Source organism: Pinus tabuliformis, chromosome 4_2 (genome assembly GCF_031772625.1).
Source record: "Pinus tabuliformis cultivar Carrire ecotype Pingquan chromosome 4_2, CPIR1, whole genome shotgun sequence".
NCBI lineage: Eukaryota > Viridiplantae > Streptophyta > Pinopsida > Pinales > Pinaceae > Pinus > Pinus tabuliformis.
In genome coordinates this window covers 439,554,353-439,580,980 of record NC_142304.1, presented here as the reverse complement: position 1 = coordinate 439,580,980, position 26,628 = coordinate 439,554,353, and the positions used below count along the sequence as shown (strand labels likewise).

General features: G+C 38.7%; 1 protein-coding gene across 2 annotated transcripts in view; it reads left to right on the top strand.

Moving 5' to 3' along the window:
- LOC149169847 (RNA-binding (RRM/RBD/RNP motifs) family protein) overlaps positions 1-26,628 on the top strand; it is a 239,403-nt gene that overhangs the window by 87,881 nt on the left and 124,894 nt on the right. The window contains exons 4-7 of one of the 2 annotated variants that reach the window (XM_089428828.1): positions 10,756-10,886; positions 11,054-11,155; positions 11,360-11,419; positions 11,545-11,626. In XM_089428828.1, the coding sequence (XP_089284954.1) occupies positions 10,756-10,886; positions 11,054-11,155; positions 11,360-11,419; positions 11,545-11,626 (375 nt within the window). The remainder of the gene's footprint in view (positions 1-10,755; positions 10,887-11,053; positions 11,156-11,359; positions 11,420-11,544; positions 11,627-26,628) is intronic. The other variant, XM_089428829.1, reaches the window with a different exon arrangement.

Genomic DNA, 26,628 nt, shown 5'->3' with positions numbered 1-26,628 from the left:
GACAACGCTGGTTATGATGTTGATGCTTGAGAATGACTTATCAATCCAACTCTTCTTATAAGAATATTTTAGTTTGAGAAAATCCTTGTACTGGTTATGTAATTATGAATACCTCCCTAGTTAAGAGGGAGTGTTGGAGAATGTAACTAGATTTGGTGTTCATAATTATCTTTGTACTTATGACAGAATATATTTGTAAAAAGAAGAAAAATAATTATTATTTTAAGCAAGGGTTTCATGCTCAAATTGATATGTCATCTAGTTCAAGCATGTTCTTCATGCTTCTAGGGTTTATTGAGTCAAGAGAGTCTTTGTCATATGTGTAAGACCCATTTGGGAAATTTGTAACAAGAAAGAGATTATTTTTGAGTCTAGAAAGTCAAAATGACCCCCAAGACCAAGTCGGCCTAGGAGAGGCCTATTCGACCTCTTGTGAAGGGTATATAAAGGAAAAGTCTTTGACTCATTTGGAGACACTTCAGAAGATTGACCTGAAACAAGAAAAAGGAAACTAGAAGAGCGTAAGACAAGGAGACAAGAGAAAGTCAAAGGAAAGAAAGAAAATTTGTTTTTTATGCTTGGATTCTCACACACATGTAAGATTAGGGTTTCTGGATAATTGCAGAAGGTCGAGAATTACAGGTTCGAACTGCAGATCTGAGATATAGGGCCAAAACTATGATTTGACTAGAAATTTTGAAGTTTGACTTTCGTTGACCTTGTTTGAGGAAGAAATTTTGGAGGGCTAACTTGGTGCTTGGAGGAGGCCTTGGACTCTTGGTCCTGGTCTTTGGGTCTTGGATTTCTCATTTGATCTGATGTATAAGAAGAGAAGAAATTTTTTTGGGTTTTCCCCTTGGAGGGGTTTTGCCCTGACTTGGAGCCTACTTCTTGTGTCTATTGTCTTCAAGGTTTATGTTCTTGATAATTGTTTGATGGAAGGAATCTAATAAAGAATAATAAGAAGCTAACATAAGTTCACAAGCAGTTATTAAGGAAGGAGAGTTGTTTTAATTACTACCCTACTTGATTCTCCATCAAGGAATAGAGGCAAAGTACCAAAGAAGAAAGTGGCAACAATAGAGAATAGGTCGATGAATTGCATCTCCATCACCAGTGTAAAGTCTCAAGACAAAATAAAACAATAAAGGGTTGCTAAGCCCTAATGAGAGTCCATGACAACCAAAATAAATTGCTAGGTACAAAGAAATTGTCCATCAAGAAGAGAACGTAATCCACAACAAATACCAATAGGTACCCCGGTGGCGTAAGAAGGGGCCATAGGTCCCAAGGCAAGGAGCCAACATCAAACTTAGATGACCAAGCGAATGAGACTGCAGCGCAGGCCCAAAACAATGACGAAAATATGGACGACAACGAGCAAGACCCCTTGTCCACCCGAAAGGAAACAACCACACCGCAAAAGAAAACCTGCAAATACAAAGACGCCCACTAGAGAAGTCGAAGAAACACCGCCTCCATAGAAACAGTGACGCATGGACCAAGGGGGCGAGGGTGATTAGGGTTCCAGCTGCACCCCCCACTCCATGCACATAAACCACTTGTGAAAGAGAGAAAAAATGGTATAGAAAACTATTAACAGTAAAGGTGGAGGGATTCCATAGAAAATAAGCAAGGAAAGCTCACAGATCTGCAACACCCGCCACTGGGGTTTTGTCTGGGCTGCCCCATGAAGCCCAGCACTGAAAACATCCTAAATTTTTTAAGAAAAGTTCAGGGGGGATGCCCAAATGTTCCCCTTTAGAGGGGGGTGACGAGAAGCCCCCCTTTTTTAGGGGGATACCCACAAGCACCCCTTTTGGGGAAACATGTCCCCAACACTGGGGAAACATTTCCTCGAGTTTCCCCAAAAGGGGGGCATGGCGAATGTTTCCCCAAGGATTCCCCTGTCGAGGGAGCGTGGGAAATGTGGGGAGTGTGCCTTCCCACCTTGGAGGATGTTTCCTTGTGGAACACTGTCTAGAAGTTCTAGAACATCAATTGACAATAACTTATATTAGGATTTAATCTTAGCCTTACATCTCATGATTGAGACAGTTGGAAACTACAATTGAGGAGATTAATTACCCTCTCTCAAACCATAAATAGCACAGGATAGGAAGACTGCATCCTGGAGAGAAGAATAGCATATCTGCTATAGATCCCAGCAAGTACAGCAGGCTGTACAGGCTGCACGACCATTGTAGCTGTCTTTTCTTCATGCACAGGCCATTCATCTTCAGATCTGGCCTTGCACCTTTAGATCTGTCCATATAGTGTATTGCTAGAGTGTGCTTTAGTGACTAAGAGGGAGAAAAAACAACTTGCTGTCAAAGGCAGGCAGAAATAGAGCAAGTTGTACTGCTGTAGCTGTACTCTTTTTTCACAGGTCATATGCTACTGTGTAAGGGGATTTTATTGGCCATACAGGTGTTGGTTCAAAGCAGGCTGTAGAGATCGCCTTGTAAGCTGTGATCAAATGAATGAAAACTGATTTGAAGGAGAAATCCCTGTGTATGTCTTTTATTTCATATGTGGTTTATTTTTCAACTATTTGTGTGATTAATGCAATATTCGGAAATTTAATTTTCTGCTGTTAAATAAACTATGTTAGAGTTATTTAGTATGAGAACAATAGGACAGCAGTCACCTAGGCTTGAAAAAGTTACAGTCTCTTCCAGAACTCAATTAGCCTTTGCCTTTTTCCTCTTTGTTTATTGTCCACTTGTTTCAACATGTTCTAACATCATGAAAAATTTATATGAGGAGAGAACTGAAGAATAAAACACTATACTTGATTAATGCCTTTATTAAGTGTGAATTACATAGATAAAGAAATAATGTCTTATGCTCAACCACTTAATTTGATGGGTTTCATTACTATCGACCTAATTGCTAATAATTAACTTACTTTATTGGTACCTTTTTTTTATAAAGGTTAAATTTCTATTCAAAGATCAAAAAAACTTACAAAACATGAGAATGTTCAATCTGCTCTGCCACCAGGGAAACAAGACTGGATGCAGAATTGAAGCTTTGATATGAGCCATATAAACCAGTTACTATTAGAAAACAAACTGACTATGAAACTAACATCTTAGTCTGGGCCATTGAGGCCAAAAACAGATTGCCAAACTATAGACTGAGACCAGAAATTTATAATGATAGACATATAGAAAATGATCATTTGGACTTATCAGAGTCCGTAGTTTCAACGGCAATAGGTTTGTTGCTACTACCAGAAGAGCAGCCAGAGTCTGGGGGTGTGCCATGGTGAGCTTCCACATGATTTGAGTCTTCTATCATGGACTGCAAAATGAGATGCAGATCGTCCAACACCAGGGGAACATCCTCTCTAACTTATTTTTGTCCAGAAGCACTTTGCTAAATAATAGCTTAATGTGCCAATATATGTTAACGATATACATATATTGGTTGTATCTGACATGGGTATGGCCCATGTCAGGTACCTAGTCATCCACATTTATTAGAACTTCAGTCTCTGAATGAAATTGGCACTCTAGCTATTTTTCTTTTGGCTTGCTCAATTTTGACTTGAATTGGAAGCAGGGTGTGCTCTCTAAAGCATTGGGCAGATCTAGTGGCTTGAAACTTGGCCTACTGCGCTGGTTGAGAGGCCACCCCTCTTCTTACCTGCGTCCTATAGCGAGGCATAACTATCGATGAGGAGGATATAGGTTGTGGGGGGGGGGTGGTGTGTGGAGCAAGAGAATCGAAAATGTAGAGCAGCGGAGATGGAGAACCAAGGCGATAGAACTAGCAGAGAGGAGAGGGGGATGGTAGACAAAAGATGCTTGGGGGTGAGAAGCCACCAAGGGTGGTGTATAGGAGGGGATGACAAGCAGGAAAAACCTAAAATCGATTAGAAACTGTGGGAAGTAGTCGAAAGAGAAGGGAAGAGAAGAAGAAAGGGCCAGGAGTGGCAAAACATTGCGAGGAGTAACGGAGAGGACCGGACTGGAACAAAACGTCCACATTGAGCCAAACAACAATAGAGTGAGGAAACCACTGAGAAACCAAACTAAATAAAACATCAGAGCAAATACTTGCCAGTAGATGCCATTGTTGGAGATCATCTACTCCACTAAGAGCCATAACGCTGTTGAATGAACAAATTTGATTACTAGGAGATTGTCTCTCGCATGTCATTTGAGACCATAAAACCTAATTATTTCCATTTACCACGTGAAGTGACATTCATTCATTCTCTATGCGTCTAGGACAGGGCCATCTCGTGGCTATGGATCATTAATAGTGCTAACCATGGATATGCCCAACCTTCACTCGAAACAAAGATTTAACACAATACAATGAAACGAATTCACTGCTCTCGATCTCCAGCACTTGCTCATTGATAAGGGTGGCGAGAGTTATATGCTACCAGGGGTGGCATAATTCCAGAGCCCATCTATTAATGCATTGTGGGGCAGTCGTAGTATGCCCCTCATCCCCCCTTGTCCACTGAAAGACACGCCATCCAGAGTTTTTATTGGTAATGTTATATTAATATATTAGCTTACATTATATAACCTTTTAACCTAAATACTTAAGGTTTACACTCTTGATTTAAATTATTTTTAACTGAGGGATAATAAACTTCAAAACATCTAATGCCACTTTTAAATTTGGCATGGTGTTATATTTGTTGAGAAGGTGGTAATATTCACTGGTAGTTACTTGACATTATGGTAAACACCTTCATAATTGTAGTATTAAGCTCTAATACCTGACCTATACAACATTAGGGCAATTATTAGACATTATGGTCTAATAGTTGAACTAGTGAACATTATTTTATATTATTCTATGAGGCCATTGCTAGCCTAGGAACTTATATGGGTCCATAACCCTTTCATTGGGGAAGGTGCCCCAACCTCTTAAGTTGTGTATAAATACAAAACTTAGGAGTCTTTTGTATTGTCTTGGACTCATCAGTAATTGATTCGTTTTCCTACGAGCACCATATCTCCTTTATAACACAACTATCTTGGGTACTTGTCTCTTTGGGTTATGCAACAATATCTCTTGTTGAAATTTGGTAGCATCGAGAGGAACTCTTGCTTGCCCTTGGTGCTATGCTTGTGAGAGAGAAACGAGCATAAGATGAGATTTGATTAGTGTGTGGGTTTAAACCTATGGTATTTTGATGACCTATGGTATTGCACCCCGTGGAAAACTATAGATAAGAAGCTGATGGAGAGGCTTAAAGGAAACCATGGAGGAGAATAATGTAGCATTCTTCTTGAGGGGAAAATCAGAGACCTTTATTTAAGGCATCCTGGTTTTCTTTTAGGGCATCATTTTTATGGTGAAAAGATCCCAGGTTTTTGGATCTCCTAAGGCAAGAAGAATAATGCTAGATTAGGAGAATTTTGGGTTTGTGTTTTTCTGCTACTTGCAAGTGAAAAGATCAAGGAATGGTTGGGCTAAAGGAAGTGCCCTAGCCGTAATAATAGGCCAAAGGATAGGCCAAATCCTGTCTAGGGTCACTGTTGGAAGGAAATCCCAATCAAAGGAAGCCATCTGAACCTCTGTGGAAGGTCTGTTGGATAGACCATTGGGAAAAGAAGGTTGGGGGAATTGCTTTTGACAAGTTTAGGGCCTATATAAGGCAACATATTGCAGAAGAAAAGGCAACGCCAAGGGATGTGCCCTAGCCACAGGCGTGCTGGCAATCTTCAACAGAGGTAAAGGGGTCGAGGTCTATGGAACAGGAGGCTGAGAACTTGTGGGGTGACCATAGACTAGAAGAGACCATCCACAACTTGGGAAGAGAAGTGTGCAACTAGTAAAGTGTGGCTGGGGGGCTTGACAGGCTGTTGTGTCTTCTATGTAGGGAAACCTGACAACCTTGTGGTTTCTTTATGATAAAAGACTGTAGATCAAGGGTTTAAGAGGGCTAGGAATGCTCTGGGTAGACCACAACATAAATACTAAGGAGGCTAGGTTTGAAAGGAATGAGCCTAGGGCTAGTTGAGTAAGGTTTTGTGGTGGAGGCTGGAGCAAGGATAGTTACAACAAGTGTAAAGGGTTACACAAGTTTGAGCACGTGCCACAATCAAGGGAAGTTTGTGTGGACTGTCCACTAGAGGAACAACGAGACATTGTGTGTTGAGGGTAGTTGAAAGTTGGAAGGACTTAGCCCCAACCTAGGAAGACAAGGGACATTTGTCTTGTATTTTGGCATTCTTGTATAGGGATTGCAAAGGGCCACTTTTGTTATTTTGAGAGCCCTTGTATTTTTTGTTAATTGGATCAAACCGGATTCAATAAACCAAAATTGAAAAATTGAAAAAATACTTTATTTTTATTGAAAAAATTATATTTTTAAGATTACAAACCATAATTCCAAACCATTAGAGACAAAATATGCAAAGTATGCTCCTCTATATATGATGTAAGGATGCATATATCCAAATGGCACTGAGTCCAGTGCGTATCATCAACAAAATACATAAGCAATGAGGCTCTAAATGGCCTATTGAATCCACACCTCAAGCTACTAGCCCACTAGCTTACTACAAATCATTGATCAACTTGATCACTCATCAAACTCATGCTTGCACATTAACTTGATTGCTTGATAGTAACTCATTGAGTTTCCCTATAATAACAATTTTTCTAAGGCCATGACAAAGGAGTTAAAAAATCAACACCACCAACGTTGGGGTACATATAGAACTTGGTGCATTTGATTAAATGCCAATCACATACCCTCATACATGATATAATGTAATGAAATCCCACAATCCCATTGATCCCAAAATCTTGTAGATTGTTAAGTCTGTTGAATTTTGAATGGGATATGAAATTCTATTTTCTCGATAAGAAGTCCAATGAGGTTGAGACCACTCTCAAACATCCTGAGTCATTTCATGGTAATGTTAAAATTTATGTAAAAGGTTACTTTAAGAATTTAACATGACCATTATGGAGCTTCTAGGAATTATCAGGGAGCATCAAGAGAGCACCTTGGGAGTGGACAATTTAGAATTGCTATCCCTCTCACTAACAACAAGCCTTTTGCTTTAGAATTATAGAACCAGTGCATGCTTATTCCAAGGTGTTGGAAAATGCAAAGTGGCAGTTAATTGATTTCAATTTTCCTTAACCTTAATATTTGCTTGTGAACTTTATTATCTTCTTATGTTCTTTAGTTAGATATTTTTATCAAACAAATATCAAGAACAAAAACAACAACAACAAATGACACAAAAATTAGGCTCTCAGCCAGGGCAAAACCCCTCCAAGGGAAAAATCTGGAAAACTCTTCTCTTCTTATAGAATCTGCTTCAAATGAGATAATAAGACCCAATCTCTAGGCCAAGTCCTCTTCCAAAGACAAGTCATCCCTTCAACAAGACCTTCTCGTCATTCTACACCAACCAACTTCAAACTGCAACTTTGACTTGCCAGCGTCAACATTGCAACTCGTTCTGCAACTTCCACCCTATAATTTTGGCCTTGCAACTGCTCCAGAAACCCTAATCCAATCCTCTTGAGACCTTTCTTGTGCAAGACAACTCCTTAGGTCAATGAGGTTAAGACAAAGTTTCCTTCCTTCTAGAAGCAAGATACTGCACTTCGGCCTACTGCAACTCGAACCTGCAATTTTTTCCCTCCCAAAAAGCTACAAAAACCCTAAATTTCACACATGTGAGAGAGATAGAGTCCAATAACAAAGATTTTGCAACTTCCTTGGATTCTTCTTGCTTTTTAGACCTTCGCTCTTCCTTCTTCCTCCTTTTGAGCTATAGATCGAATTCTTCCTTGAGAGATCGAACTTGTTAGTGAGTATGTCCTGAATGAGGTCGAAATGCTCCTTTTTTGTAGCCTTCTCAAGGGGTCGAATTCCCTTGTTAAGGTCGACTTGTTCTTTTGGAGTTTCCAAGACTTTCTAGACTAAAAAATAATTCTTCTTCGAATTACATTTTGCCCGAAAGGGTCTTTTAAACATGATGTTGACTCCTTTGACTCATGACAATAACTCCTAGGACCTAACAAACCCTAGAAGCATGAAGAACACATTTTTACCTAGAAGACCATCAATAATGAGCATGAAACCCATGCTTTAAAAAAATGACTTTTTTCTTTTATTCTCTTGTTTGTTACATATGATACATATTGAAATGAGTACAACAACAATTATGAAGATTGAAACTAGTTACATTCTTCAACACAAGGTTGCCGATTTTTTGCAAACGCGGCCAGTTAGGTACCAAAACCGGCCGGTTTGGTACCTAACCAGTCCTAACCGGCCATGAATCGGGTTTATTGCTCCAGTTAACAAGCTTAGGCATCTGACCGCCCGGTTAGGACTGGTTAGGCATTCAATTTGTCTATGTTTTCTGTTTTGTGAAACTGCCAAAATATAGACCAGTCAGGGTGCATGGATTACTAACATGGTATGTTAGAGCACCTTTGAAGAACAGTTGGGTTAGATTTGTCCACAGGTGGTAGCTCTAAGAGGGAGCTGAAGTGACTGTTTGTAGGTGGCAGTAGTCTTGAAGAGCTGTTGTAGATTTGACAACTAAGGACCTGGCAGAGACAAAGAAGAAGGTTTGAAAGACTCAAATGGAGCTAGGTTTCAGAGGGAGTTCATAGATTTAGATGGAGAGTCAACAAGTCCAAAAGAGTGCGTCTTCAGATGCAAGAATTGAGTCTTCCAAAACCGACAAAGTGTCATAGTCTGGCTTAAAAGCCATGCAGGATATGGAGAAGCATGAGGCTTCTAGTAGCAAGGAAACTTCCATGAAGGGTTCAGCTCTTACAACAGTTTTTGTTTTAGTGACACAAGAAAAAGCTTATGATGAGTGTTTGAGAGCATATGTGGAAGAGGACAGTGTTCCAGTGTGTGAAACAGAGAGACTTGAGGGGAATGGAAGTGCCTCCCTCGCTAAGTGGGAGTGTTGAAATTTGGTACCATCGGGAGGTACTCTCGAGTCTCACTTGCCCTTCATGCTAGGCTTGTGAGAGAGAAATGCTCATAAGATGAGATTTTATGAGTGTATGGGTTTATATCCATGGTATTCTGATGTCCCATTGTATTGCACCCTGTGGAAAAATATAAATAAGAAGCCAATGGATAGGATTAGTTGGAGAGGAGAATAATGTAACATTCTTCTTGATGGGGAAATTGCAGACCTGCATTTAAGGCAACAGGTTTTCTTTTAGGGCATCTTTTCTATGGTGAAAAGGGCCAAGGTTTTTGGATCTCCTGAGGCAAGAAGGATGATGCTAGATTAGGAGAATTTTGGGTTTGTGTTTTGGTGCTGCTTTCAGGTGAAAAGATCAAGGAAAGGCTGGGCTAAAGGAAGTGCCTTAGCTGCAGGAGATAAGAGGCCAAAGGATAGGCTGGATCTTGCCTATGGTAACAGCTGACTGTTTTGGTGACTGCTGGAAGGAAATCACAGTCAAAGGAAGCCATTCGAGCCTCTGTGGAAGGTCTGTTGGACTGGATGTTGTGAAAAGAAGATTATGGGGATTGATGTTGACGAGTTTGGGGCGTGTGTAAGGCAGCAGATCACAGAAGAAAAGGGCAGGGCCGAGGGATGTGCCCTACCCGCAGGCTGGTGGCAATCAACGGCAGAGGTAAGGGGTTGAGGTCCATGGAACAAGAGTCCAAGGACCTGTCGGGTGACTGCAGACTAGAGGAGACCATCCGCAGCCTGGAAAGAGCAGTCTGCAGCTAGTAAAGGGAGTGCGGGGGGCTGGACAGTTTTCCGTGTCTCCTGTGCATGTAAACAGGCCGTAACCTTGTGGTTTCTCTGTGATAACAGACCACAGACCAAGGGTTTAAGAGGGCTGGGAAAGCCCTGGGTAGACCACTGCAGAAATATTAAGGAGGCCAGGGCTTAAAGGAATGAGCTTAGGGCTAGTAAGGTTTTATGGTGGATGCTGGAGAAAGGACAGCTACAGCAGGTTTAAAGGGTTACAGAGGTTTGAGCAGGTGCCACAACCAAGGGAAGGTTGTGTGGATAGTCCACTAAAGGAACAGTTGGATAGTGTGTGTTGAGGGGCAGTTGAGAGCTGGAAGGACTCAGCCTCAGCCCAGGAAGACAAGGGACATTTGTCTTGTATTTTGGCATTTTTTAACAAGGATTGTAAAGGGCCACTTTCCCTGGTTTGGGAGCCCTTGTATTTCTTGTTAAAGGACTAAGAAGATTTCAGTTTTGGGCATTAAATTGTGCGATCTGTGTATGATCTAATTGCTGGTGTATTTTCCGCTGTGCAAGTTGTTTTTTAAAGTTAGACATTTCAGTGTGTTTATGTTTTCTGTTGTGTGACTGCCAAAACATAGACCCTACCTGTGGTGCATTGATCATTGATTACTAACACTTGTTATGTTGGATTTATCTCTTAAGCTCAATTACTCTTCTTGAGTGCACTATTTTAATAGATTCATCTCTTTTGTGATCAGAATTAAGTGCTCTTAGAAATCTTAATTGTTTTATTGTTCTGAACAGTATTCAGTTGTTTGGTACTTCAGTATCTCTTCCAAACTCTTCTTGTTAGTGATAATATTATCATAAGTTATGGTTTTATTTCTTTCATCTTCCCTATTCATAATATTTTGGTAAAGGTATGATATTATTACTTTCAATTTTAGTGAATGGTGGTAAAAATATTTTCCCCTTCTATTGCTTCATTGTTTAAGTTTCTCTTAAATTAAGTTTATTGTCTAAGCTTATGCAAATGTAACTTACTAATATTCTGGAATGCCATCTTTTCCAGTGCTATTATAGAGGATGCAAAACGTGCTGTTGAAGGAAAAAATGGATCAGTTATAGATCGGCGGAAGATTAGGGTGGACCTTGCTAAGCATCGACCTTCATTTCAACAACGCCGTGGAAAGACATGTGAAGGTAGGTTGTCCTTAATATGACAAGTTCTATTGTAGAATGCCTTTCTATAGTGATGTATTATACTCAAATTTGTGTATCAGTGACACACAAATGATACTTCTGTTCTTTTATTATTTGGTTTGGTATTCAGGTTTAGTTAGATTAAATTGAATTGTTTACTGGAACAGGTGGTATAGAAGGGGCCAAAGGAAATGAAAAGGATCATAAAACTGAGCATAATACTGATAAAAGCATTCATTTAGAGACACATACAAAGAAGAGAAATGAAGGTTACTGGCGTTTCCTTTTAATTTGAAGTTTCGTTATTTAGATTATTTTTGTTTAAAGGTCTTGATTGTGGATCCCTAGTAATCTGGACAAAGTCGGTTATCCTCCTGGTTAGCTAATTAAGTGGACATTATTGTATTGTCGAGTTTCATTTAACATGTATGTCACTATATTTGGCCTTTTATATGCTTGGAAAATATGTACAGATGTTTTGACGGAAGACGAAAAGGCTAAAAGACCTGCATGTAATGACCCTCATGCAGAAGGCAAGAGTTATGCCATTAAGATGTGTAAATCAGTTGGTTGGCTTTATTTGGTTTCGCTTTTATCTCTAATAATTCTTAAATCTTGCTTGTAATATATTCAGAACATATTTTTCTTTAATGTTCAGGTGAAAAAAAGACGTACAATAAAGCAAAAATGGCTGTTCATAAGTTGTCTGATGTTGAAGTCAAGAGTTCTGCAATTCAAAGGTAATGCCCTTCTAATCATGTTGACTAATCATTTATGTTTGTTAACGTTTGACGTTCATGTGATGATATGGGACCAATGAGCTCCATAGTTTTAAAATGAAAATGCAATCATATATGTCATGAAAAAAATAATGTTTGTTGGTCTTCAGAGCACACGTGCACAAGGCAGAACACGAGAAAAATCTGGCCCACAAATCAATGATTTTGTATTGCTTGCATAACTTCACTTTGTAAAATACAGACTTTCTTTTTAAACTTGGTTGTTGAATATAAGGATAGATCTTCAGCCCAATAGAGATCTACACTGAAGTTTGTAATTAGCATTTTCTTTCCACATATGCCTATTGTTGTCGGATGAGACATCCATCTAAAATAGGCACTACTAATACCCCCCTACTCCATAATGGCCATCTTGCTTTTGTTTACACCCAGTGTATCTCGATACCTCTAAAACTTGTCTTTTCTTAATGCCTTTGTAGAAAAATCGGCTAGCTGATCTTGGGTTCTGCAATATTATACATTATACTTCATTCTTTGAGTTCTTTGTTTTGGATCCGCTCTTTGGTTCTGGCATGAAATATTGTTTATTTTGGTTGAATAACTGTCCAATTGTTTCGAAATCAAGATGTAGCTTGGATTTGTTGAAACATTCATGTCACCAAGAAGCCTCACCATTGTTACTTGACAAGGTTGAGTAGCAGTTTATTTGTTCTCTTCCTCTGCAGAGGATAATGCAACAGTTTATTGCTTCTCACGAATCCATGAAATTGCTCTTGGACCCTTGTTGAGTTATCTGTGGTAGATTTTTTCATCTATTTAACCTTCCAAATCTAAATTAGCTTGCCCAACCGACTCTGAGTTATCACATCGTTGCCTATTAAAGTCCATAGTGCATTGTTCCTTAATACACAATAACATCCTTTTTTGTACCTTTGAAGTGAATGTATTTGGAACATAATGAATTGTAGAAAAATCCTAATAGCATATCTGAAGTTTGGCATGATGGTAGCAAGGAAGATTAGAATTTCAATCAGTTGCATAAGCAATGTTGCATCTATTTGCATTGAGTCTTCATGTGTTGATAACTTCATTCTTTATTCCACTGGCTAGCAATCAACCCGTTTAAACCTTTTCATCGTCTCAAATGCTAAAATGATTTAAATTGGTTGATTTCTAGTTAGTAGGGTACATGAAATTTGTGTCATCCATTTTGCCACATTTCCCCTTCTAAACAATGTTCAAGCAATCTTAATGAAAAATTTCAAAGGATTTATGGGGTTCGCCTATCAGTTCCTTAGTCATCTTTGTGTTTTTATCTATAATCATGAGATGATTGAAATACAGTGATCCAGATTGGATCACTATATAATTTGTCATCCATCTCGATGCTTCCAGAATGGAAAAATTGAAGGAGTCAGCTTACAGGAGCAGTTTTATTGGCAGGACCTTGTTGAGAGTGGATAGAGAGAGATCAGAACAACAGGGGTTTGTGTTCTGTAGCAGCCCACAGACCACGGGTCTTAGGAAAATCCATAGAGAGTGTCTTCTGCTTTGAACTTGCCATCATTTCCATACCAGACAAAAGAGAGGAGAATAGCATCATCTTTCAGTGGGGTTTTCTCCCGTAAGGGTTTCCCAGACAATCTCTTGGTGTTCATTGTGGTTGTGAGTGATTGTATTTACATGTTCTCTATTTTCCACACAGTATCTATTGCATGCATAAACAGAAAAAACAGTAATAACAAATCTGGGATGTAAAAAGAACTAACCCTTCATAGTATATATTTCGGTTCATTTTCACAGATCTGTTGTGATGAACTGTCCAGTGGAATATCCATTGCAGTTTACAAATCATGCAAAACCAAAATCATATAATCATTTTCTTCTTATTTTTAGGCGAATTTAGACACAGCAGACTTGTTTTAAAACCCATTTGCTCTAAAGTGCAACCATATCATGGAATACCAATCCCTACGAGTGTGTTTGAGCTCATACAATGCTTTTATGAACTTCCATACCTAATGCTGCTTACTGCTTTGACTAAAGCTTTGGGACTGTTGCTTATAAACTTCTTCCAAATCCCGTTTTGCTAGGGCACTTTTGACCTTCCTCTGTAAGAATTCCATTTGAATTGAATCGTCTTGGATAATAACACCTATTTGAACATATTCGTCTTCATAATGATTCCGAAGGTTCAAAATCAATATCTTCTTTACTTGCAAAATCTTTATCTTCTCAACTTGCTTTGTGCTTCTCAACTGAACTATCAACTATATTCTTTGTTCTATAAACCACTTTGCAGCCTATATATATTTTTTCAATGTGTTAAATTTCTTAATGAATCATAGTCCTCCCACAAAAATTTATCCCATTCTTTCTTTCAATGTCTGTGTTCAAATGAAACAGGTTGATATAAATTCAGAAATTCTTGTCATCAAAGGAATTCTCATTTGATGTGAAGCAGACTTGTAGTCTTCTTGACTTTTTTCATCCTTCACTAGTTTGATGTAGTTCCTATAGATTTGAATCCCTTGACGCTTTTAAGCAGCATTTGTAACTTTTCTTGCAACATAGATCCTAAGATTAGGACTTATTCATTTTAGAACATTTACACAGGCATTATACCCGAAAACTCTAGGTTTTCTCACCCATGATTTCCTATACCACAGGATCCTCTAGGCACGGTGTTTCTGTTAATGTTAAGTTTAGATAACAATGGTATTTTCTACGCGAGCAACAATTACTTCAATGTCCTTTTATTAGCCCAATGTCAATTTCCAATTTAGTTTCCAATAGCAAGCACATAAACCATTAAATCACATTGACTGTAACTGGAGATTGAATATAAACAATAAATGCAGCAAACAAGCCAAGACAAGAGGACACCAATATTTTGGCTAATGCTAGGGAAAAACCCTAAGATGGGAAAAACCCTTGATCAATTCTTATTATTATCAAATATCAAATGTTCATCAGAGATAGAGAGAGAGAGAGTACAATAATTCATAGTCAAAGTCAAAATTGAATTGCCAATATCACTGTCAAAACAACCCAGTCAAATCTGCAATTCTGCCCTTGGTCAACTGCAGTCAAATTCTGCTCTAACCAGAAAGTCAATGGTGGTCAATGCAGCAGCAAACAGTCCACTTGGAGCTCATTCAACTTTAGTCAAAATCGGCTTTTCTTGCCGGTCAAAGTCAGTCCAAAACAGCCAACAAATCAGCAATCAAACTTGGTCAAGGGAGAAAATTTCTGCAGTCAAAGTCTGCAATTTATCTCTGTGGTCAGCCCAAGGCAAAGTGCCCATATAGCTCGGTTTTTGTGCCAAAAAGTGCAGCCTGCCCAAACAGAAAGATGCCCAAAAGATTAAACTAAACTTCTGCCCAGAAAGTCAAAGTCAATGCTAGTCAAAGTTGCAGTCAACTTCAAATTTTCGGCCCTGTGATTGTCGTCCTCTTTCTCCTTCGCAAATGTGAGAGAAACTTGCAATTTTTGAGTTGTACAAACCAGTGTTGCACTAATCGCGAAAAAAATCTTAAAATCGCGATTTTTAAAAAATCACGATATAATCGCCCGATAAAAACGATAATTTTTTTTTGGCCGATTTTTATGGAAAAAATCGTGGCTATGTCGGGCAGCGCGATTTATAACTAGAAAAACATGATTTTATTTCTCATTTGGACAACAGACAAGCGCATGATGGGATTTGGAGTCTTGGAGTGAGCTCTTGGTCATTTGGGAGCTGATCCGCTCACTAGAGGAGAAAAGCGAAGTGTGAGCTAAGGAGGAGACTAATTTTCTCCATAAAACCAGTATGGGCACCAACGTTTTGTGTTTTGTGACTTTGTTTTGGTTTTTTTCTATGTTTTTGGTTGGGTTTAGAATCTGGATAACCCATTGTTTATCAAAAGAATTCAATGGGTTATCAAATATTTTTGAATTGATTTGAATCTTGATGGAGTGTTTGACATTTGTCCAATGTCATTTGATTTTTCATTTTGTTTGTTAAAACTTAAAATTTCTTAAATTGTATGCAATTTTTTTTAGTTTTTGTACAACGTAAATTGTAAGTTTGTAACTTGTAATCCTTATTTTGCCATAGGTTCACTGAATCACTATTCAAGTTTTCAACTTCAAAGTTCAAAGTTCAAAACTTCAAAGTTCAAAGTCAAACATGCCAAGGAAATTGGACCCTCTGTGGGAATTTGGTGAACTTGATGGAGGGAATGATAGAGTAAACTTGTCTTGCAAGTTGTGTGGGCACCATATGTCCGGGGGGTGTACAGAATCCCTGGATTTGATGTAGGGCCTTGCACAAATACAAATCCTGAAATCATCCGAAAAGCCATGAGATCATTGGAAAATTTAGACCACATTAGAGAGGCCAAAGCAGAAATGAAGAGGCAACTAACAAAGTCAGCTGAACAAGGAAGTGGTAGTGGTTCTACTGCAACATCAACCAACCCGGCAACTGCCTCATCATTTTTTGTTCCTTGAACCACACCTGGTTCACAACCATCTATCACTTCAATGCTTAAAAAAACTGAGAAAGAACAAGCTGACAAGTTGCTGGCCAAATTTCTCCTTTGGAGTGATATTCCTATGCATATATCATCAGCTCTAGGGGAAGTTGAACCACTCACCCTATGCTCACATATATCATCATGGGGTATCACAGGGGAAGGTGAACCACTCACCCTGTACATAGCATACCCATAGGGGAAGGTGAGCCACTCACCCTATGGTTGCACATAGCTCCAAGAAGTACCCAGGGCCCTAGGAGCTCCCAAAGCTCAATGTCCAACTCAAGTGGGACCCTCATGGGAGGGTCCTTCCACGACTCCCAACCTCTCTTTGAAGGCAATGAACTTGACCTTACCAAGAGGCTTCGTGAGGATGTCAGCAACCTGTTCATCTGTCCTGATGTGTTGGAGCCTTATTGCTCCCCGTTGTACCATATCCCAGATAAAGTGGTACTTGATATCAATATGTTTGTAGCAGTTGTGGAACACGAGATACTCTGAAAGGAAAATCCACTCTGATTGTCGCAATAGATAACAATGATATCCAACACATGCTGAAATAGTTGACTAAAGAGTTCCTCAACCAAACAACTTCACAACAGGCCATACTAGCCGCAATATATTTGACCTTAGCGGTGCTTGTAGCAACCGACTTTTGCTTCCTGCATCCATGAAATTGAAGCAGATCCGAAAGAGAAGCAACATCCTGACATGCTCTTTCTGTCCACCACACTGCTAGTCCATGTTGAAGAAAGTTTAACTAGGTTCGATCTTCATAAATTTAATTTTGATCTTTGTACTTGTAAAAGAAAATAAATATTATTTTTGTAAATTGTAAAAATGAGTTTCTTGCTCATTTGATAGCTCAAGCACATGTTTGAGTGCTTCTAGGAAAGTCAAAGAGTCAATGTAATTGTTGAAGACCCATGTGGGCATGTTACACTATGTAACCTATGTAATTATGTCAAAGATATGTGTCAAAAGTGATCCTCCAAAGCACAAGGACAAGTCTCCTCTTCAAGTCGGCTCAAAGAATGAATTTTAGTGCAATTAAAGTCAATTCGGACTCACTAGCTCAAGTTGGCCCAAAAAGGAGGGACACACTCCTATATATAGGGCCATTCAGACTCACAATTAGATCATCAAGTGATCTCTGAAATCAGCGAAGAAGAGAGGCAAGAAAGAGGTGCGGAAAAGAGCAAGAAAGGTGCTTCTAGGGCAACGAAGAAGAGAAGAAAGAAATCTGAAGTTTTGGGGCTAAACTCTGCCACACGTGCGAAGGAAGAAGGGTCATTCTGCTGTCATAACATAACCCTAAGTGCAGCAACATAAGAAGAGGTGTTTTGGTTGGAAAAGAGGCTCCAAATAAGCCTCCATCTCAAGCGAAGGAAGTCTTACCTAAAGCAAAGGAAAGAAGCAAGAAAAAGGGCCAAGTACAAGTCTATATTAGCCACACATGCAAAGAAATCAGACCTGCAGTAGGGTAAAGAGGATCTGCCTCTCAACTCGAAAATATCTATCAAGGGAGGTCTCATTATCTAGCCTAAGTGTCAAGGAAATGGAAGATTGCCAAGCAAAGTAGAGAAGGAAAGGAAGACTGCAGTAGCTGGAAAAGAGCTACCAGTTGCCGGAAGAAGTGCGAAGGAAGAAAGTGTCAAGGAAAGGGAAGATTGCCAAGCAAAGTAGAGAAGGAAAGGAAGACTGCAGTAGCTGGAAAAGAGCTACCAGTTGCCGGAAGAAGTGCGAAGGAAGAGATCAAGGTGCAAAGCAGAAGAATGCATTGATTGAACGACAAAAGGAAGAGAGATCGTGTTTTGTGCTTGGAGGATCTACTGGTCAAGGGTATATGTGTACGAATTCACTGGGTAAGTTTCTCAGATAGAACACCAAAGGACACCGCTCACAAACAGATCACAGATCAATACATCAGTATTCTTGACGTGGTTAAAACTCTCAAAGAGGTAAACAGTCCATGACTTGAGCCAATGCGACCACTTCAGACAATTTATTAATGTAAAAGAAAGAAAATTTACATAAGCTTCTCTCATGAAAGGTCACCCTACAAATGACCATCCATGCTCTTTAAATAGAGATCATGGACCAATCAGGTGTTAAGTCACGGATCAAGTGTTGGTAATACCGAGGAGAGAATGAACTATCAGATCACTTAATGTCTAGAACATATCATGACCGTCGGATTGTAAGTTACAAAAGTACATACTCATAGTAAAGAAACACTTTTTACCTAACTCTACACTAGAACAAGTTATACTTAAACTATTTCCTATGTGTTCGAATATCCTAACATCCCCCCTTAAGAACAACTTGGGATAGGATTGAAGGATGTACAAATATGACACAATAGGAGAAGGAAGGAGGCATTAGAGCCTATCCCTCCTTAGTGACAACTTCTTGAACTCCAACCATAAATCGAAGTTTAGTAAACTTCACCTCTGTGAGAGCCTTTGTAAAGATGTCTGCAACTTGATCATCTGTTGAACAATATTGCACTTCAAGAACATGGTCATGAATGAGCTTTCCGATGAAGTGCATGTGTAGTTCAATGTGTTTGCTGCGCTGATGTTGGACTGGATCTTTGCATAGTTGAATGGCACTTTGATTATCACACCAAAGTGTAGTCAGATGCTGCTGTTGAAAGCCAAAATCTGATAGGATTTGACGAAGCCACAGGGCTTCTTTACTAGCTTCTACGACACCATGATACTCTGCTTCTGCTGAAGAAAGAGAAATGGCACTTTGTTTCTTGCAAGCCCATGTAATAGGTCCAGAACCAAGAGTGAAGACATAACCTGCAGTAGACTTCCGATCATTAGGGTCACCAGCCCAATCAGAATCAGTGAAACCAACCAATAGAGGAGATGCTTCTGCACTGTAGTTAATCCCAAGCTGAATTGTACCTCGAACATAACGAAGTATTCTTTTAGCTGCTTTCCAATGACTTTCACGTGGGTTTTGCATAAACCGAGTAATAAGGCCGACAACAAAGGAACGGTCAGGATGGGGATGGGTTAGATACAAAAGTTTTCCTACAAGCTGACGGTATAAGGTCGCATCAACTTTAGGGGAAGTACAAGTGACTGAAAGTTTGGATCTAGAGTAAAAGGGAGAAGGGGATGACTTACAGTGTTCCATGTGAAAGTGGCGTAGAAGATCACAAACATACTTGCACTGGGAAAGGGAAATACCTTCCTTGGATTGCAAGACTTGAAGACCAAGAAATAATGCAAGTGTCCTAAGTTTGTCATTTCAAACTGCTTTTTAAGGTTGGACTTCACATGGTTTATAAGGTTGGGATCACTACCAGTAAGGATAAGATCATCAACATAAAGAACAAGAATGATAAGAGACTTACCCACTTTCTTGGTGTAGACAGTATTGTCAGAATGACACCTAGAAAATCCAGTATCTAAAAGGAATCTATCCATTTTTTCATACCAAGCCTGAGGGGCTTGCTTGAGACCATAAAGGGATTTCTTAAGCTGACATACAAGGCTGAGGTCTGTTTGTATAAAGCGAGGAGGTTGTTCCATATAGATTTCTTCATGTAAGTCCCCATGAAAGAAGGCACATTTAACATCCATCTGATGGACTTCCTATTTGAAAGAGGCAACAAGGGAAAGAACAAGGCAAATAGAGTTCATTTTGGCAACAGGGGTGAAGGTTTTAGTATAGTCGATGCCTTCAACTTGTGAAAAACCCTTGGCAACAAGACGAGCTTTATGTTTATCAACTTTTCCATCTGGTCCAAACTTGGTTTTGTAAATCCATTTGCATCTAACAAGTTTTCGTCCCTTTGGAAGAGGAACAAGATCCCATTTATTTTTTGCTGATAATGAACGATATTGTTCATTCATCGCTGCATCCCAATCTGGATGGCCTGAAGCTTCTGCAAAGGTGTCAGGATCATAATTCGCTGAAGCTTGAGCCATTAAAGAAGAGGCTCTATCAAACTGAGAACGTGTACGTCGCTGATCTATAGGATCTCCTACAAGAGCACCTACTGCATCCCGAGTAGCACATACCCATTTTGGAAGCTGAGGAGCTGAAGGAGGATTTTGAGAAGGTGGGAGAGGATTGCCATCCTCGCTGTCATCATCTGAAGAAGAAATATTTTTAGAAATAGAAGGGATTGAGAGAGGTGGCACATCTGCCAAACTAGGCTCGTAGGCTGATATATTTTCAACGAACTTTACATCTCTTCTAATCATAACATTTTTGGACTTAGGTGGAAGAAGTCTATATCCTTTGACATCTTTAGAATATCCAACAAAAATACATTTTTCACTCTTAGGTTCTAAAGCTTTATGTTTCTCATCTGGAATATGGGCAAATACTTGTCTTGCAAAAACACGAAAGTGACTTTCATCTGGTTTAATTGAGCTCCATGCTTCTTTTGGAGTGATATTCTTTAAAACCTTAGTAGGATTGCGATTTACTATGTAATTTGCACAGTTAATTACTTTTGCCCAAAAATTAAGACTAAGTCCTTTAAATTGAAGCATACAATTAGCCATTTCCTTTAAGGTGCGATTCTTCCTTTCAGCTACACCATTTTGTTGTGGAGTATATGGAACAATATGTTGCATTTGAATTCCATGCTTAGTGCAAAAGTTGATGAATTTGTTGTTAACATATTCTCCGCTATTATTAGATCTTAGCTTAAGAATTTGATGCCCAGATTGTTTTTCAACGAAGGCCTTAAAGGCCAAGAACATGTTAAATACTTCACTCTTGAGTTTTAAGAAGTATACCCAAGTTCGTCTGGAGAAATCATTAATGAAAGTTAAGAAATACTTGTAGTCAGAGAATGAAACCATTGGAAGTGGACCACATAAATCACTATGCACACGCTGTAAAGGGGCTGAGACGTGCCAAGAGGTACGTTTTTCAAAACTATCTCGATAATGTTTTCCGAGTACACATCCGGAACAAACACCATTTCTGCAAGATACCATAGGAAGACCTATCACCATATTCTCTTTACATAGAGTTTGAAGGGAGCGATAGTTTAAGTGACCAAATCACTCATGCCAAAGTTTTCTCACTTCATTATTATGAGCAACAAATACCGAGGGAAGAGTTGATGACCCAAAACTGTTAAACTTATACAACCTTGTAGAATCATCAGCAATGCCAGTAGCTAAAATCTGTCTAGGATCTCTTAAGTCCTTAATTACAACATCATGAGGTGAAAATTCAACGATTTTGTCTTCACCTGAATGAGTTATCTAATATACAGATAGAAGTTTGCAGGATAAGGTTGGAACACATAATACATCATTAAATTGACCATTGTCTAGATGAATAGTTCTAGTCCCTACAACACTAAGAGATCTATCATCACCAACATATATATTTTTGGTGTTACAATCATTTAAAGAAGAAAACATGGCTTTGTTTTTGGCCATGTGATAAGAAGCTCTAGAATCAATGAGCCACTCATGAGAATGAGAAGAAGAAGATACATTTAGTGCATAACCAGACCGAGATGCTTGACAACCACATGCAGCGAGTGCTATTCCTGAAGATGAAGTTGAAGTTGAAGTTGAAGAGTGTTCCAAATGGATGTTATGCTTCTTCATTGCTGCTTCCAAGGTTTCCATCTTCTTAAAGCATTTGGATTCTAAGTGGCCACCTCGATTACAAAAGTTACAATGTCTTTCGGCCTTCTTCCCTTTGTTTTTATTTGCCTTATCATTTTGTTGAATAGATTTTTCATTTTGACACTGAAAGTGCTTAGGACCCTTGGTTTAGGACCATTCTTTTTAGGATACTGCTTCTTAGGATTCTTTGAATTTGGTTGTTGCTGGACGGCTAAGGCTTTCTTAGAAGAGTTTCCAAGATTAAGAAGACCAAGATGTAAGAGTTTTTCCTGTTTTCTTATTAAAGAATCATAGAAGGCATCAAAAGAGGGAGACTTGCAGTCTTGTCCTTGAGAAATAAAGGCTTCTCTAATAGAATGGAAGGTGGAAATAAACACAGAGTAGGCTAGTCCCAACTTAGTAAGAATGGAATAGATAAGGCTACCATCTTATTTCTTAACCTTAATACCTTCCAAGAGAAGTCTAAGGGTCTTGAACTTGGATAAAAATCTTCAATGGAAGAAAAATTATTGGGGTCCAACGTAAGCAATTCATTTTCGTGTTGATGGTCTCTACTTTCATTTTTAATTTCAAAAACTTTAGTGAGCTATTTCATTGCTTCATTAGGGGTATCAGGTTCTGCGATATGAAATCCAAGGTTTGGAGAAGTAGACATCCTTATCAACCCACATGCTTGATCTTGCCTATTTTCCTATTTGGCTGCCTTATCTTCATCTTTAGGTTTAGTTTCTTGCCCTAAGGCTATTTTGTAAAGACCTTTACTTGTAAGTAAATCCACAATGTAGGACTTTTCATGTTAACAGAAACTAAAGTTGTAGATGCTGAAACTAAGTGTTCCAATGGAAAGATCTCGAAAAATTAGGTCTACTTAAAAAAAAACGGCTTTGAAAATGGCTTCCGGATGAATAAGTTATGACTTTTTCGAAGAAAAGTTGTTGAAGATGCCGACAAAGTGCGTGAATGTGCATAAGTGAATGATAATGTTATATTTAAAAAAAAAATCCCCCATTTCCAAAATCTAGTTAGCTCACTTCAAAAAAAAATTATGTGACCCACTTTCATAAATAAGTGAAAGTCACTTTTGCAATGGTACTTTATGAGCTACCCACTAAATTGTAACTTAAATAAAAGATAAAGAGACTTTAGAATTATAAGTGACTCACTTTTTATGATTGGTGAGAACACTTTTACATAAAGTAACTTTAAAACATAAGTTACATGTGCTTTTTGAAAAAGTAATTCAACGAAAAGAAAGACTTGAACTCAAGACCTCTATTCTCATAAAGTATCTTTGGGCCAAGTGAGCTAGTTTAAAAGGTTAGTAATTTTTGGAAAAGAGGAAGGAGTTTTTTTTTTTTTTACTTAGTCACTGAAGCTTTGGTGCGTGTGCTTACTTGAAAAAGCTCGTTTTGCCCACAAAACAAAAAAACCACACAACCCAACACAGACATACAAAAGAAACCAAACCTTATGTCTTGAAGTTAGCTTTCGCTCGAAACTAAATATTTTCCTTAGTGTTTCTGATTTTTTGAGATCACAGTAAGGTGCGCATGAGAAAAATCCTTCCTTTTTGTTTCTGATTTGCCTAGGTCGCACAGAGTTGCGGGGCGAAGAGCATACGTAGAAATGAAAGGTGTAGATCCGGTAATAAAAAGAGAGATAAATAAACTGAAATAAATAGAGAGATAAATAACTAAAATTGCAAATAAAGACTGTATTCCTCCAGATCTTAAAAATGACGTAGCTAGGTCTACCGGAAACCTTTTCGCGTGAAACGAAAGGGGTTCTTTACTGGAATAGATGCTCCTAACACAACAGAGCAATCCTTTTGGCTCGAAAGCAGTTAGAGATAGTAGATCTGGGAAACCACAGTCGGATGCAGTTGTACCATCTTCTGATTTGGATCACCAACGGATGCGGCTCTCAAATAGCTCTAATATCATGTAGGAATTTACAGGGTAAGTTCCTCAGATAGAACACCAAAGGAAACATCTCACAAACAGATCAGAGATCAATGCACCAATATCCTTGACGTGGTTAAAACCAATGTTGTGAAAATCGTGATCGGGATTAAATCGACGGGGGGAAAAATTGGGAAAAAATCGTAAAATACAAAAATTTTCATTTTTTTTTCAAATTTTTTTAATATCTAAAGCATCTACAACATAAAATAAATACATTGACACATAAATATGATAAAAGAACTAATACATAAGATGTGTAATACACATAACAATGAATCATGTCCTGTGTTATCACAAAATCACACACTGAAGGCTGCCAATCAGCTAGATTATGTGTAACTGTTTCAAACCAAGCTTTGGACTAAGGCTTAGCCTCCTTAGTCTGAGAGGGCTCTCTCACAGATTATGAATATTGATTAATGACAAGGAAAGATGGCTAACTCTTATAAGACACATGAATAAAATATGCTGGCTGGACAAACATCAAATTAGTTCCCATTGGGCTTATGGAGTCACTAAAATATCAGTAAACAATGGCACTATCCTTTCATAGAAATCAGGGCACTTTACATCTAATGTTCAAACATAACCTATATGAAACACAGTTTGCCAAGCATACAGGAAGTCAGAGCATGAAACATGAGTTCTGAGTGATTATGCAATAACAAGACTGTAAAAGAACACTAAAGAGAATAACCATCACACATTTGAACAATAAGATCTATTGTGAATCCTGAGAAGAAATAACAGTTATTTGTATTACTGAGCTCTGCTATACATAAACCAAAATAGTCTTCTTCTTTATCAAAACATCCAACCCCAATTACATCCAAGTCTGATCCATATATAGGAATACATGCTTAACCACCTCGAGCTTCCTCCTCCAGCATGAGGGGAGCATCGAAGGTTGCTATTAACTATCCCTATCTACTGTGTAACTAATTCATTAATTACATAATTGCTGAATTGTAACTACAAAGGGTCCTAATTCATTCAAAACTCAAAATCTGTCCTCCTCGTATCTTGCTTCCTTCCTGACTCTTTGACACATGTCTTCTTTCTGTTTTGGTCAAGATATCTTGGAGGAGAATACACTGAACAAGCTGGCTTTGGATACTGGTTGCGTAGATGGCTCATTAATTGACCAAGATAAGTGCCCTGTTTTCACGGTCCCTGTCTCCCATCATTCTTCACTACTTAAAGAACATGTTCCCAGCTCTTTAATTCTTCACAAACAACGCATATCACCATACTCTCCAATGAGCTGGAAGCCTTATGAACTGAACAGGTGTATAAACAAACATCTCCGGTAACCTTAACCAGAACCCTAACAATTCGGTCATAAAGTACCTTTAACGAAACTTTAGCTAAAAACAAAATATTTCACCTTTTCCAAAATGCACATCTGTCATTCTCTGAATAGCTAGGAGAGTCTTTTATGGTTTCCCTTATGTCCTTGAGGCTTTTCCTTCAAAAATTTGCTGACCTCATCATTAAACTCTTTGATTTTCTAATAAAACAGCACCTGCGCTACGAAACTGCTGTTTTTGCTAAAACAGAGTACATTTGCACTAAAGCATCTTTTGTTTGAACTTATGACTTTTCAAACCTCCTCTACAGGTGTCAAAGACTTAGATGACTTCAAAATAGTGGAACTTAAACAAAATTGACCAAAACTAAGAATATCACCTTTTCCTCAAATCAGTGAGCTAGTTGACCTAGCTGTGTCTTCAAATTTACAATCTCCTTCTTCAAAGCTTTGTTTTCAACTCTCAGCGTCATGTTCATTTTCCTGATATGTTTAGCTTGTTTGAGGGCTGGAACCGTCCAGGTATATACATCAGCCACTGAATCTTCATGACTCCCTAGGCTTCTGCTACCCTTTAACACAGCTTTTCTATAATTGGCATACTTGACTGCACGCTCCTTAATCACATTCTTTGTTTTGACAATTTCCTCTTTGGCTGCTCCCACTTGATTCTTTATGGCAATCACATTTCCTCCTTGGGTGATGATAACCTTTCTGTTCTTGTCTTTATGTTTGACTGCCTCCACTGTTTTGGTCAATACTTCAATTACCTCTGTTCTGGGTGACTTTACAACTTTCTCTCCTTTATGCACTTTCTCAGCTTCTCTAATTTGTTTCCTTGTAACTGGCCTTCTAGGTTTGAACATAAACTCCTCACTAGGCTCATCAAACCTTAATCTCTTTGAAGCTTTTGTTTTCTTAGTGCTCTCAGGAGAAGATTGGGTCAAATCAATATGCATGGGTTCAAGATGCACTGGTTCTTCCTGCTCAAGTTCAATAGCCTCAAGTAAATCACTTAGGCTGGCCTTTGAAATTGGACTTTCCTCCACAGCTACTGATTTACCTTTCTCCTTTCTTAATTGACCTCTTGTTTTAACTCTTGATGCTTTTTCGGATCCAGTTGATCCCTGTACATCTTTCTTCTGCTTGACCTTCTCCTTTGATGATGACTGAGGTGGCTGAGGCGGCTCTTTAATAACCAAGGGCTTGACTGGTTTGTTCAACTGAGATTTAACCTTCTTTTTCTCCCTATCCTCCTTTCTAAGCTCAGCAATAGTAGGTTCCTCCACTGATTCTTCTTTTTCTCTAAGTGGCTGTGGGGTGAGGCCTGTCTTACTCTGGAAACCGGCCATATAGATGAAAGAACTCCAATCCCTACCAATCTTCTGCAAACCATCCAACACTAACAGTTTAACTAGGCCATGGTGAAACAATGATGTTTCACAATCATCCTTCCTCAATTGGATTTTGTCACACATCTTGCTGAGGCTTCGAAACAAGTAAAATGAGAGGTCTATAGATGCTTTACCCGTGAAATGAAGCAACAACTTGAAATGATAGGAATAAACTTTGTTATATCTGC